Here is a 13,922-nt window from a genome sequence, read left to right as displayed (position 1 = left end):
TCAGAAAGAGAAATGCATACATCCAACAGCTTCTTAGAATAGTGACCACTTTAAATTCATCATGCACATCGATTGGCTATTCCAGGCACGTCTGTCAATCTGACTGTGAAATGAAGAGCCAGAGGCTACTGACACAGACACATTGGCTTCTTTTCGGCCATCTAACAACACTTTCTGAAGGCTTCACACTCGCACATTAATTCATTTATTTTTAGCTTGCTGCTTCCTTCCAGGACATGGACCATGCTCGGTTTCGCTTGGAGTGAGTTGGCAACAAGTATAGTTTATGTAAGGTGCTCATGGAGGCCGGTGCAGACGACTTAATAAGAATACTAAATAAAATGGAAGAAACTGAGAACCGAGCAACTGAAGGAATTCAACATCATATAACATACTTAAAAGCTGTGTCACATTTAAAAAGGCTAACTTATCACAAGCGTGTTTTAGAGACACTACATCACAGACACCATTGGAAATGCTTTTTAAAAAATATTTATTTCCCATACATTTGATAGACACAGATATGATTTTGTGATATGTTACAATCCCCAAATGTCTCACATCAAAAGTGCAACTTTTTGCTAAACCTGTCTTGGAGCAGATGACGCTTGATTGAGACCTAACTGCCGTCTATGACATTGTTCCAGTTATAATATTCTGTTCATATTGGCAGTTACTGAGATACTTAAACGCTCATACAGTCTACAGTAAACAATTCTTTGACAAACTCCCGTACCAGAGAAAATGAAATGATAGCCTCGTGTTACAGTTACAAGGTAGACATCAAAAGTGCTTCCTGTCACAGATGTCCAACAATAATGAATACACGTTTAAAGTATTCTTAATGAGCATCTGTTTTCTTCACTAAAAAACAAGAGAATTGCTGTGAGACGAACAATAACCCTTTCTTCCCCAATATATACTGCAGTGACTAAAACACAAAGCCTGTCTGCAGAATGATATTAAAACAGCTCTTATAAAATACTCTGGATAAGAGTACATATTTAAGTACCCTGCTGCGCTTCTTTTCTCCAAAAGACCTGAAACAACAAAGTGATTGTAGGTTCTTTCTCAAAAGTGTCAGTGCATTTTCCACCATGGCGAGGAAGCATTTGTGACCCGATTAGATATGTACCAAGATTGGCTTCACAGAAGAATAAAAAACATAACCTGTTCCACAGATTACCCTTCACCATTACCAAGTGTTGACCCGAGTCATCCAGCTCAATGTCTCCACAAAGGGCAGTCTTGCAATGTGTTATCACATTAGCAGAGCAGAGGCCTGCACTGCGAAGCGAGTTCAACAGGGTATCTTTTGGTTGTCTGGCTTAACTAACCCTAACAACTGTGATCCAGCTAAACGGTTCCACGGAGCTGCTCATCAACTCGGTAAATCCTCCCAGGGTTTCTCAATCTGGCTATGAGTGCGGTCACATAAAACGTTTGCAGCATATGACCAATCATAAACAAGCAGACTGTGTGAAAGCATAAATTAGTAGGTTTACAATAGCACGGCCCCATCTAGAGCACGAGTAGATCTGAACATATTACATCTGGGTATTCTATAAAATGATGTTGTTGCTTTGATGTAGTCTTTCACAATAGAATATACTTTATTCTAAATTATGGCGTGTATGACAATTTTAGCCTTATTCTTTCAGCTGCAACCCTGGACTTGGAGCACATAAATAGCATGAATATTACAAATATAATACAATAGTAATATTATCTCACGATCCGTTCGCCAGGCTTTGGATTGGCTCTTCTATGTAGTTTTTATTTTAAACTCTATAATTCTTTCCACCAAGTTCTAGAAAGGGAACCAGAGAGATCGTCTCCAGTCTGTGGTTGAGACGGACTTGTGACTCTAACACAGGAGTGTCTTACATCCAAGACTCTGCTTCCACATGTCCTGATCATCTTCTCTGTGTGACGTCTCGTTGAGCAGACGCGATGCTCTGCTTTAACTTCTTCGTAAACAGGTGACTGGCTCTTCCGCAGTAGGTATTCGTGGTGGTCTGCAGCGATGCTTCCAGCGGCTGCAGCAGCGAGGTCTCCATGTTTTCACCGAATGTGTACTGTGAGGAAGACAAAAAACGCCTGCGTGCATTATATTTCTCATTTCAGAATAAAGATCACAGCTTTGAACATCCACAGTTATGCGTCTTTGATTCCAGCTCTTCTCCCGACATTACTCATAAGAGACTCAACGTGTTTTTTTTTGTGTTATATTATATACCTGTTGCGTGCTGTGGCAGCCATGATGGGTCAATGAGAACTGCATTCAAATCACAAAAATGAAGTGCCACATTTATCACTGTCACTTCCAAGACAACAACATTCTGCATTCGATTCATAACTGTCAATTCAGAGTGTGTTTGGATGATGAATATCTGTTACTACAGCTATACAAGAATGCGCTCAGTAAGGCGTAACCACATTGGCGGCAGCTACAGCTGCAGCATTCCAGATATGCTTCATTATTGACTGCTTTTGTGTCACCAAGTGAACAGCAAAGATAAAACTTCAAGCCCTTAAGCCGGTTAATATAAGCAGCGACGGCTTTTGTCACGTACAGTATGAAAATAAGGATGCGGGCCTTTTGTTCTCATATCGAGACCCGCCATTGTTTTACTGCACTAGTAAATAAGAAGAAATCACTATTTTACAGCATCTCATTTGACTCCAGTTTGGCCAAGCATTAGGTAAGTCAAGGCACACTTTCTTTATTATCTTTCATGTACTGCAACAGGCAATAAAGCACCATTAACAGCCGCCTATAGATTTTTATGTGGATGCTGCGGGTGCTTTGTCCACACAGCCATCACGATGTCTCAAACTAGCATCAGCACTAAAAATTTTACAACTCTTCTGTGGGCTTGGCTGCGTAATGGTAGCGCTCTTTATTGCAAGCTCCTCTGCTGGCTGGGAGAACTGGGCAGACTAAGGAGCTCTTGGTGGGATGGAAATGAGACTTTCCTCCAGAATTGCCTGCTCCAGGCTTTCGGATGCGGCCCTCCAAGGACCGAGAGGGAACAAAGTGGGAGGGGGCCCGAGGAGCTGGAGCAACAGGAAGCGCAGATAAAAGCTTCAACAAAATACAGCAACAAAAGGACGAAATGCTCTTCAGTCACACCGTGCTCTTTCCTAATAGGCTAATTGTACAACAAGGTCTTGTTTATTTAATACAGGACTCGTTTATGATTACTAATGATAAACCGCAGCACTCCTCCGCCTCCTAAAACCAGGTGGAGTCTGGCATTTACTGTCTTGGATGCTTTATGTCTGTGCTGTCGGAGAGACTGATGGAAGCACGAGGGCCGAGTGCCCCGTAATGAAGGCCGCTCGTTTACTTAATGGCTGAGAACATTGCCCGCGCTGATAGCGGCCAGGCTGGGCCCTGTGGCGCTAATGGATGGAGACCAGCTAATGAGGCTTCCCTTACTCCCCCGATCGCTGCCTGCATGTTGACCGGTGTGCTGAAATCAACAAGAGCCGATCGAAGGCGAGCCGCCAACGCAGCAGAGAGCTCTCCGGCTGACTTGCTCCCTCGTCGATGACAGATGTGTGGCGGACTCTTAAGCTATGAAAGCTGAAAACGCATAAATAACGCAAAGTCAATTTGACAGATGTCAAACTTTTGTTTTAATCCCAGTTCTGTCTTCACTTTCAAGAGCCAGAAACGCACTGGCAGCGCTCTTTAGGGCGTCGTACCAACTTAAAAGGAAATGTTTAGAGTTTACAGAAGGCGTAAAGATGCAGCCAGGCCTCACCAGCTGTTCCAGGCCTATGCACAAAACCAAGAGGAGGATATTCCAGCATGAGGGTGGAGATTATTGTCAACAAATCCAATGAAAAGACCAAAACAACAATGAATCGCTCCTACGAACAAGCATCGTCTGTGTGTCCCACATCTGATAAAAGCTTATCGCTCTGTGCCAAAGACTTCCATTGATGTCCAAGAACTTTTAAAAGCACATCAATGAGCAACACAATTTCACTGGCTGTTACGTTTCTTCACTTCATCTTCTTTTATCTGACAACATCTAAAGCGACCGAAGCAGGGCGGGGCTGATTTGTCTGGTTTGCGAGCGCTGAGACAGGATGACGGAAATGAGTAGCAGGCTATTGATTAAGCACTGCAATGGCCTGGAGTGCCTATTGATAATGTAATGACCACCAAATAGTCTGGACCGACACAACTGCCCCCTGAAGACACAGAGGGACCGGAGAGGAAGCATAGAAATGGTTGCTCCTCACTTAAGAGTGGGCGGTATACTGCTTTCATCACCAGTTGCCAGTATCCACGCTCAGCCACAACATGGATTTTGCAATTCCTGATGAACTGCATCACTCCCACACAGTTTACAATGTGTTGGTTGTGTCCAGGCTGCTGCCGGTCCGTTTTAGCAGGTTCGAGCAGCCACAAAGCCCGCCTGATAACCACACAGACAGTATTGCTGCTTCGGCCGGCGCTGCTACTGCCAGCCCTTATCAGGTCATTTGGTCTATTTCTACTGATAAAAAACAGGCCGCACAAGCTCTAGATGAGCCGAGCGGCGCTGCTCACCGTCCATGTGTCTTTTTTTTACGGTTCTGGTCCAAAAGTGTCTCCACTCTTTCTTCATGTGGGTTTGAATATAAAAGTTATGTCAGGGTTTGGTTTCTTCAATGATGTAAATTATTTTATTTATTTTAGTTACTACACATTTACATTGTGGGGCAGCTTCCAAAACACGTGCAGGCTAAACCTCTTCTTCATTCTTATTTGGAGACAATAAAAAAACATCAGCTTTTGTTCCCTCACATTGCCAATAGAGGGAGAATTGGTAGAATCATGTTTTGAGTCGAGTTTCCCTTTAAATTTTATAATATCCTGATATAATACAGTCACCACAAAAACCACTAAAACACCATGATATCAATTTTAAGTCATATTTCCCACTCCAATCCGCACTAGAATAAACAAAGCCTTTCACACATTACTTCTCCTTACATTAAGTTATCCACTTAACTGTCTGGAATGCTCTTTATAAAAACTACTTCATTCAATTCAGGACTTTTTGCAGAACACGTTGATTGTTAACCACTAAGAACCCTCGAGTTGTTTATTTGACTGTAGAACAACCACACACTCGTTGTTCGAGGCGGACTCTACCTTTCGGATGGCCTCGTAGACGGCTCGGAAAGCCGGCTGCTTGTCATCGTGGAAAACTCCCCTGTTACCATGGAGAATGAAGACACCTTCTCGGTCGGCTTGTTGACAGTTGCTGCCGTAGATGCAGTGGTCCGGACGGTAGTTCCACTGGCAGGGAAACACATACAGGCTTTCTGTAGAACAGCAAGAGACAGAAGAGACATTCTTCTGATATGTTGCAACACCTGTAGGCAGTAAGTGCTACTTTACACATGCTGAGATCATTGGATCATATCAATCAACTGGTGGTAATTGACCTCGTGCAGTCTCTCCAACCTTTGCAAAGGCCCTCCATGATTGAGGGATTAATAGTAGTGTTGGTTCGGCAGCTCTTTGTGGATGGAACCACAATAACAAGAAATCAGATGTGTGCTAGCATGTTGTTACTTTTGCTTTTTAAGCGCTACGCCAGTGAAGCGTAGCGAAAGCAGGAGAGAGAGATAGAGAGGCTGAATATAGTGGAAACTTCGTTACAGGCGTCGCATAGTTGAATATCGTTCTGTTATCGTGGACACGTGAGGACCAATATCGTGGAGACTACAAGCAGACAGTGACACGCTTCATGTGGTTCCATTCTCCAAGCAAAAAAAGCAAAAAAAGAGCAAAAAAACCTACAAAAAAACAAATCATAACAGTAGATGATTCATTTTAGGACCTATACAGTCATATTTAAGACAAGTTCAGACATTTAACTCCATGAATTTAAGAGTCATGACAAAACGTTGTGCAGTATGTGATTTCACAAACCTGGATTATGGTGAAATATGATATTAAGAAGGTCCTGGTCCCCCCAGGTGATGTTGAGTTTATACTTCTGATAAAGGGGCATAAGAATTTCCTCCCACTTCAGTGCAACTGTTGTCATGTCATTCTAGAAGGAGAAGATACAGCAATCAAGAGAACATTCATATCAGTTTGCATCAGGAAGTCATAAACAGCAATTCTGCTAAATGAATCACTTAGTCAACACTTCACATCAACTCAAAGAAACTGTCTTGTCTTTCAAGCGAGTTTGCTCATTGTGACGGTTTAGAAAGGTATTACAAGAGTGACCTCAGCTGGTCAGTCTCGGTGGTGCAGCTGCTCCTGAAGCCTTCAGCATTCCCAACTATTGTACAACGTCTACATTTGAGGGTGAGAACGATGGTGCTGTAGTTTAGTGATAGGATGCCCACGTCCTTTTGTAAAATAATTCGTGAACTGTTTTTATTTGTGAATAAATAGAACAAATGAAACGTTATTTTAAAGTGTTCTTAATCTGCTCTTTTGATTATATACAACATGATTTTACTGAAGGATTAAATGTTCAGATGAAAGCTGTTATATGTGAAAATAATAAAATAGTTATTAAACTCCCGAAAGATTTCTATAGTTATCTCCAGTGATAATAATTACAGGGAGAAATTGCATAGTTTTAAGTCAAACAGCTTCAAATTGTCTTGGGGGTTCTTGGGGATCCCCAAACGGTAGAAATTCAGAATGTAACAATGATTGCACTACACACACAAAAACACACAGCTACCTGCACATTACCTTAAAAGATTTCTCCCTGAGGCGCGTCATGTTCATGAGCATGACCCCTGAGTTGATGCCGGTCTTGCCATAGTAAGGGTGGCGGGCAAAGCGGTTGTACCAGCCGATGCGTGGCTCCTCGTGCTCTGGAGCCATGGCCGCTAAGTGGCTTGAATTGAACTGAGAAAGAAGGGCCCAGATGTCCTCTACTGGCTGCAGAAAAATGATATCCGTATCCACGTAGAGCAAAGAGTCCACCTCCTTCAGAATCAGCTGGAAAACAGAATATAAAAAAACTCATGAGCTTGCTAAATGTGTTATTGTTACAAGTTATATGCAGGAAGGATGAGTCTAGACCTACTGGCAGGAAGAGCCTCTGGGAGGCACAAGGTTTGAAGAGCTTCTTCCACTCTTTTGCATTCGCATTGGGAAACGTGATGGGGTAGATGGTGTAGTTAAACTTGGTCTGAACTGTCCTGGGCCAGGAGTCCAGCTTTAAGAAAAGATAGCATAAAGAAATGTTTTACATCAACAACATCCACATGTAAGATTTTGACTCGAGTTGCATAAGGTGTGCAATGGTTGCAATAAGGCCTTCTTAATGTGAATAGCATAAGACCCAGTCATAATGGGCAATTGCTTTAAGAATCGATGTAAAACCTGAACATGAAAACACAAGTACATGCAAGTCCTGGTGTTGTGGGGGAAGACACTTACAGCATTTCTGAAGTGGTCCTGTAGATCATCCTCAGCAAAGATGTAAAAGTGCAGAGGCTTTCTGCTGAGGAGAACAGCAGACTTCAACATGGTAAGAGTCTCTTCTAGCCGGGGGCCACAGGCCACCACAGCCAGGTGACTTCTCCCATCACCATGCTCCTTGACTGCAGAGCCTGATCTCTTTCTAAGAGCCAAGACAAAGTCAAATAAATCAGTAATCAAGCTCAGTTTGTATTCATACAACAGCATGGATACACTGACAATAGCAATGAAGATACAGCAGGCTCAGCTGACTGGTGCTCAGCCATGTAGGGTTGGAACTGTCATCGGGTTTAATGAAAGGTAGAACAGGACTATCTCTCATGACTGTGATAATATGGCAGGCCTACACAAATACACAATAATAATTGACTAAATCATGTTAATTTTGTACAAGACTCTAGTTATTAACATTTGCATCTGATGATGCAAGCATAGGTTCAACTTTAGCAAGACAGAAGTCTGTAAATACGATACTGGTATGTTTAGTGGTGTCCATGTGAATGTCCATCTATGATAGCAACATTGAGATTTCAGGTTAAAATGTGATATAGAAGAAAGTACTTTTTTCACCACATTAGCACTGCCTTCATGTACTCATGATCATGAGAGGGCTTTACTCCAACAGCTCAAAGTCTTGTCAGTATGTGTGTTTCTGAGAACTGCTTGTGTTGATGACTTTATGATCAAGAGTAGTTTCAAGGTACACTGTGAGTGCAGCAATAGGCCCAGCCTTTACTTTGAACCGTTGACCCATGAATTGCAAGTCTACCGATTGTAAATAACATTGGTATAACGCTATATATTAAAAGACATGCACAAAATCAGTCATACCTAATAGATGATTCCAATAAGCAGTTCACTCCACAAACATCAGCAGGCAGTCTCCAATATGGATTCCAGTAAGAAACTGACAGTTTTCTACACCTGACAGAATGAAAACATGATATTTTGGATCCTCAAAGTTAAATGAATCTCTTCGACATCAGACATGTTTAAGGGTTAGATCTGCCCTGAACTACCTCCTACAGTTAACGTTAGTTGGTTAGCAGTAATGTTACGTTAGCTAGTCAATTAACTAGCTAACAGGTGGTCGCGTATACATTTAATACAAGAAAGCATTAGCAATGTGAAACACATACCCTTATAGACCGTGGGTGTAAAACAACATAATTAATAGGCTGAGCATATTTTCAATTTATCCAGCCAACATTAATGATTAATTATCAGCTCGGCTGAGTAGCGTTAGCCATGTTTTGCGTTAAAGCTAGCTTTAGCATGCCAATTAACGTTTTATTAACGGTATATTATGTGTTATTTTGGTCTAACCTAACATTCACGCTAACCTTATAGCAACTAGCGTACAAATGTAGGTCAAGCTAACGAGTAGCTAAGTTACAAATGTGCTCAGTAATGAAATGAACGTTTGGTGACATAGATTAGCTAGCTAGCCAAGCTACCTGTCAAGCCCTTCACGGTCTCGAAGGCCTGCGAGTCCGGCCTTTTTCCTGAGAAGGTGCCCGGTGTCACGACTGCGCCTGTCGGGTATCCCCTGTTTGTTCAGGTCCCAGTCGTCTCCGTCCTCCAAGGTGGAGGCTAGTTGACTTAACACATACAACAGTGAAAGGAAGGTGCTGACCATGCACAGGATAAATGCTTGATGATAGCATCGCATTTTGCATTTCCAGTTTCATGCGCTAACTTAACATTTTTGTCGTTGATCTTAGCTACGATGCGAGCTTAACAAATCTATCTCACAAAATCAAGTCAGAAGCTAAACCGAAGAGCAGTTTGCTGTTTACAGTTTTCTGCCCCACCCACATCTGTTACACGTGTGTTTAGTTTGATTAACTATCTGTCAGTAACGTTACTGCATTAGACAGACAGGTAGATACCAACGACTCAAAGCTCACCGCAAAAGTACATACAATCATTCCTGATGTCACACAGGATGGGAACACCGAGTCAAACATTCTGGTAAATGGTTAAGAAAGTGAGTCAACCACATTCCCATCTTCTTGGCTTGTAAGTTAAGAATGAGGACTGTGGACGTGGTGTGAACACTGCATACAGCAACCAGACCTTTGTTAAAGTACATCAAGGTTTCACTTATGAAAAGTAAGGAGGTAAAGTTCGTTACTTTCCATCATTGCTTCTTAGGGCTTTTCTTTCAAGACACAACTACAGCAAAGATAAGGCGCATGGTGCAGGGTAAACAACAGCCACATACAGGACGTTGAAGTGTGTGCGACTCATTGATTGACCTGAAAAGGTAAAGCAACTTTTAAGAAATCCATGTGTCTTATGAACTGTTCCTGTTTGTGATGAAAACAATTAAATAAAAACATATCCAATATATATCTACAACTTATTTTATTTAACATTATTTTACAATATAAACCATTCTATAGATTAAATCATGCTTAACTCTACCAAGTGAATGAGAAGCATACTTACAATAATTATTCAATATTTTTACTCAAATGTTAGACAGTAAAAAAAAAAGAAAAAAGATGATTGCATCCAATGGCATAAAATCAGAGCTGAATGAAGCCAGTGACCAGCAGTGTTATGATTTACTGACAATGGAAAAGTGGAAATAATGCTAAAAAAAAATGTTATCATGAACATAGAACGCCATTAAGTGCAAATAACGATAACAAAATACAAGGATAAACTACAATTCTGAGATGACTTTTCTCTTTCTTTCACAATGCATCAAGTATTCTATGCAGCTACGGCCAACCCGGTGTGTTGCTGACGTCACACTGAAGTGTTAAAACGCAAGTAACCACAACACGTGGCAGAAATCCAGGATTTAATGCTACTGCTCCTTTGTTTCCAGTTCATCAGGACAGATCTTGTTGCAACAGTTCTTTGCGTTGAGCCCACAGCATGTACGTCCTGACTCCTGAATTCTTTGTCATCGCGGGGAGGCAGTGACAAATACAGCCCCCCCAAAAACAGCTATCACATTGGAATCTATAGTATTAGTAATGCAAGTTGAAGATCAGTCTCTGGTTGAGGCTGTAGAGAGTGCAGAGGAATGGGTTGTGCTAAAAAGGTTAGTGAGTCTCTCCGTTAACCGGCGAGGCCTCCACGTGGGGCGAGGAGCATCTGGAGACCCCTCGTTCAGTGTTGTCGGAGCTTGAGCCGCTTTGACTGTGTTGGTCCGCTGAGGCAGCACTTGTCGAAGTGGACGTGGGTTTGGCTTTCTCCTTAAAGTCTGTGATTATTACTGTCAAGTCTCCAACTGTGACCTCTAGATGCTGGGCGCTGCTCCGGTCTACGTTTTTTAACCTGGGCCTGGGGAGGAGACAAACAAACAGAAACAAAACATATTTGAAACCTGCTCCTCAGAACACGATACATCGACCAGCAACAAGATCAAAAGACCCCCGAATATGACGAGGATGTACCAAAATTACCTCATCTTTTTATGGTTTTTCTTTTTCAGTGTTGGTTCTTTATCACTCTTGTCTTTCTTCTCCTTTTTTGGGAGCGTGGGCGGTACAAACTGTTGATTCGCTTGCTGTGCAACCAGCTGAGAAACAGGCCGTGGTTTTCTGAAAGAGACAAAAACAGTCAATGGCCCTCATAGTTACACTCATATCACGGAACATAGGAGTAGGGTGAGCGTGTGGTTTGCACTGCAACGATTCAATTTGACCTGGAGGAACGTCATTCCTGGCTGTGAAGATGAAATAAGTGATGGAGGACAAAATCCACAGTCTATTCTCTGTGTACAATTACAGGCAAGAGGGCTCTAGGAAGGAGTCCTAAGTCCCGGTTATGAGTCAGCATTTTTTCACTTCTGGATGCCTCGCCTTATTTTTTTTGTTAGATAACTGAAATAAGGTCTGTAGTTAACATAAGCTTAAGAGATTAAAACATTTTGTTCTCGGATATAAAATACGTCAGTGAATACCCCTCTTGTTTATTTTGAAGCTGTTACGTGTCTTAAAAATACGGTTGCCAACAAGCGGCTCAATGACACTAAAAATGTCATCAAGTCGACAAGTCCCTCCTTGTGTACGCATCAACACTTGAAATGATGATGGCACTTAAAAATGACACGGTACGTGCACGAGTTAGACTGTATTTCCTGCGTTGTCCTTTTTTGAGTGTACCTCCAAATACAATTTTAAATGGAAGCTCATGAGACCGTGGTGTAGTCCCTTCATAGCTTAACGTTAGCTGTGAACTTTTGCTGATTGAACTCGTGCATAAACGTGTGTGAACTTTTATTCTGCACTAATCCATTGGAATAATCTCATTGGTTATTTGTCGAGGGAACCAGTGCAATGCTAATATCCAGGGTTGGCCTACAAACATCCGTCATCCCTGCAGCACTCAATTTCTCCCTTTCTTCTCCTACTTTCATCGTTTTAACTTTACAAGCTTCCTAATTTCATCTTTTTAAAGTTACTTTCTGCTTTTGTTTTAAGGGCATTGGTCAAAAAAAAGGTTCAGACTGACTTCCCTTTATTTTTGGTTAGAGATGAATTTACCGCCATTGGGTCTCTCTCTATTTCTATGATAATTCAATACTGGCAGACCGTCTGTGACACACAACAAAAAGGGATCGGGACTGTGCAAGATCATTCTCGATAGCACCACTGTGCAGATAAAACTGCCTAGATATTAGTAAATCGAGGTATTTTGTGAAATTCTCCCCAGGAGATGCCTTCATGGACCCAACTCTCGGGCTGTAAATTACCCGTTTCCTCTTTTCTTACACCTTTCTATATATAATCTGTGATGCAGTCCTACAGAACAGATTTATTATGCAACCCTATATGATGAATTCTCCCCATCTAGCACATACGTATATAGGTACGTCTTTGGCTTAAGTACCCAAACATACACTCAGTTGTCGGTTCATTAGATCCACCTAACTAAAACTACTGTAGTCTAATACAACAGCCCTGCAATAAACCCTGGCTCATACTAGGTTTTGTGTTTTATAGATGTGTTCATTGAACTATATGGACATTGTGGAGACTTTGGATTATAATGATGTTGACTGTATTGTGTAATACTGAGTGTAACTTCTGACTAAGTGAACCCCCCCCCAAACACACATTAAGTTTTATTAAAATATTTTCATTTAATCTTTTTTTCCTTTAACAGGTTATCAAATTTGCTAAATTCCCATAAACAATACTAAAGACATGACCTCAGTGGTACTGTAGATTACAGGCCTGCACTCTCAACTGTCCATAAAGTGAAATCAGCAACTATCTAAAACCTTTTCAACAAAAACGGGACATTAAACCCTTCATAAAGATAAGATTTTATCGCAGGGCTGTTGTAATGGATAGTTGTAACGTGACCTGATGAACCTGCAACTGAGCGTACAGTTAAAATAGTCCTGCGGAGCTTCGGTTATTTAGAAATGAACGGCTCCAGCAATGCTTACCGAGTTGACGTTCCCTTCCTGACATCACACATCATGCACTTGAACGCCTCCGCGGTGTTCTTGAACGTGCACACGCTACAGTCCCAGTACCCATCGTCCGCGGCGGAGGGCTTCGATTGCCGCTTTGGCCTTCAGACAAAAACAAAACAAAAACACTGTGATAACGCCATGTTTGCAATGAGCGCAATGATTTCAAAAGAACCCCCCGCCCCCCTTCGGTAACGGTTACCGGAACAGGAAAAGACACGACTCTAAAGTTGTGATCGGCCCAGAAAGTCAGTCATTGAGGAAACGGGAGATTTCAGGCAGTTGCCCCTTATTAAACCATCAGCCCAGCCGCCATGAACACTTCAGTTCAAAAAAAAAGAAGAAAAAAAAAGCTCCATCCATTGACCGAGCTTCCTGCTCTCAAACGGCCCGATAAAAGTCTCCACTCACAGACACCAGCGACTGTTTTACCTTGTGGGGCTCTTCTTGTCACCCATTCTACGAAACTTCGAATCAATGGAGTTAAAAATGATCTCTGTTACAGGTGAAAAGAAACGCATTTAGCTGCTGTTCAGCTGTCGGGGAAACTCCTGTCGAGGACGGTCACGTGACACGGGTTCACCCAATCACCTTTAATGTAATCACGACAGACAGAAGCAGCAGTAAACGGGACACAACGTCAATGAAAGTCGCTTTGTACATTTTTGCATCATAAGAGGAAGGTGTACGCACCTAGACAGCCTTTAATGAGGACTGGGGGAGTACAAATGTACATATCTGTTTATAAACTGGAATAAATTGACACAACAAGTGTATTAATACACACATTATATCAGGTAATAAAGGAATATAGATGTACTTGAATGAATGGCATTAGTGCATGTTTACTTTACCCTCCTCAACATTTTTTGGCAAATGTTTTTTTACTTAATTGATTTGACAGCCACGGTAAGATACATTTCACATTATACACAACCTATGAAGATTTAAGAAACTATAATACATTTTTATTGATTAAATTGAAAAACAGTAGATGCATTGGTCAAA

General features: G+C 41.7%; 2 protein-coding genes across 3 annotated transcripts; both read right to left on the bottom strand.

The window, feature by feature from the left end:
* Positions 1-521: 521 nt before the first annotated feature.
* On the bottom strand, positions 522-9,222 carry gxylt1a (glucoside xylosyltransferase 1a). 2 transcript variants are annotated; one of them, XM_079272844.1, is made up of 8 exons: positions 8,926-9,222; positions 8,300-8,392; positions 7,427-7,610; positions 7,071-7,202; positions 6,731-6,982; positions 5,945-6,068; positions 5,159-5,331; positions 522-2,078 (listed from the first exon to the last, which is right to left on the bottom strand). In XM_079272844.1, the coding sequence occupies exons 1-8, from the start codon at positions 9,138-9,140 to the stop codon at positions 1,917-1,919; spliced, it is 1,335 nt and encodes a 444-aa protein (XP_079128970.1). In that variant the 5' UTR covers positions 9,141-9,222; the 3' UTR covers positions 522-1,916. The 2 variants fall into 2 exon arrangements, with proteins under 2 accessions (XP_079128970.1, XP_079128971.1); XM_079272845.1 differs by having other exon boundaries at positions 1,936-2,100.
* Positions 9,223-9,846: 624 nt separating this feature from the next.
* LOC306776798 (YY1-associated factor 2-like) lies at positions 9,847-13,458 on the bottom strand. The gene is made up of 4 exons (XM_079267644.1): positions 13,347-13,458; positions 12,888-13,016; positions 10,894-11,031; positions 9,847-10,771 (listed from the first exon to the last, which is right to left on the bottom strand). The coding sequence occupies exons 1-4, from the start codon at positions 13,433-13,435 to the stop codon at positions 10,531-10,533; spliced, it is 597 nt and encodes a 198-aa protein (XP_079123770.1). The 5' UTR covers positions 13,436-13,458; the 3' UTR covers positions 9,847-10,530.
* Positions 13,459-13,922: the final 464 nt, after the last annotated feature.

Source organism: Melanostigma gelatinosum (genome assembly GCF_949748355.1).
Source record: "Melanostigma gelatinosum genome assembly, chromosome: 1".
Classification (NCBI taxonomy): domain Eukaryota; kingdom Metazoa; phylum Chordata; class Actinopteri; order Perciformes; family Zoarcidae; genus Melanostigma; species Melanostigma gelatinosum.
Note: the sequence above shows the minus strand (reverse complement) of the source record. Positions and strands in the feature narration are given on the sequence as shown.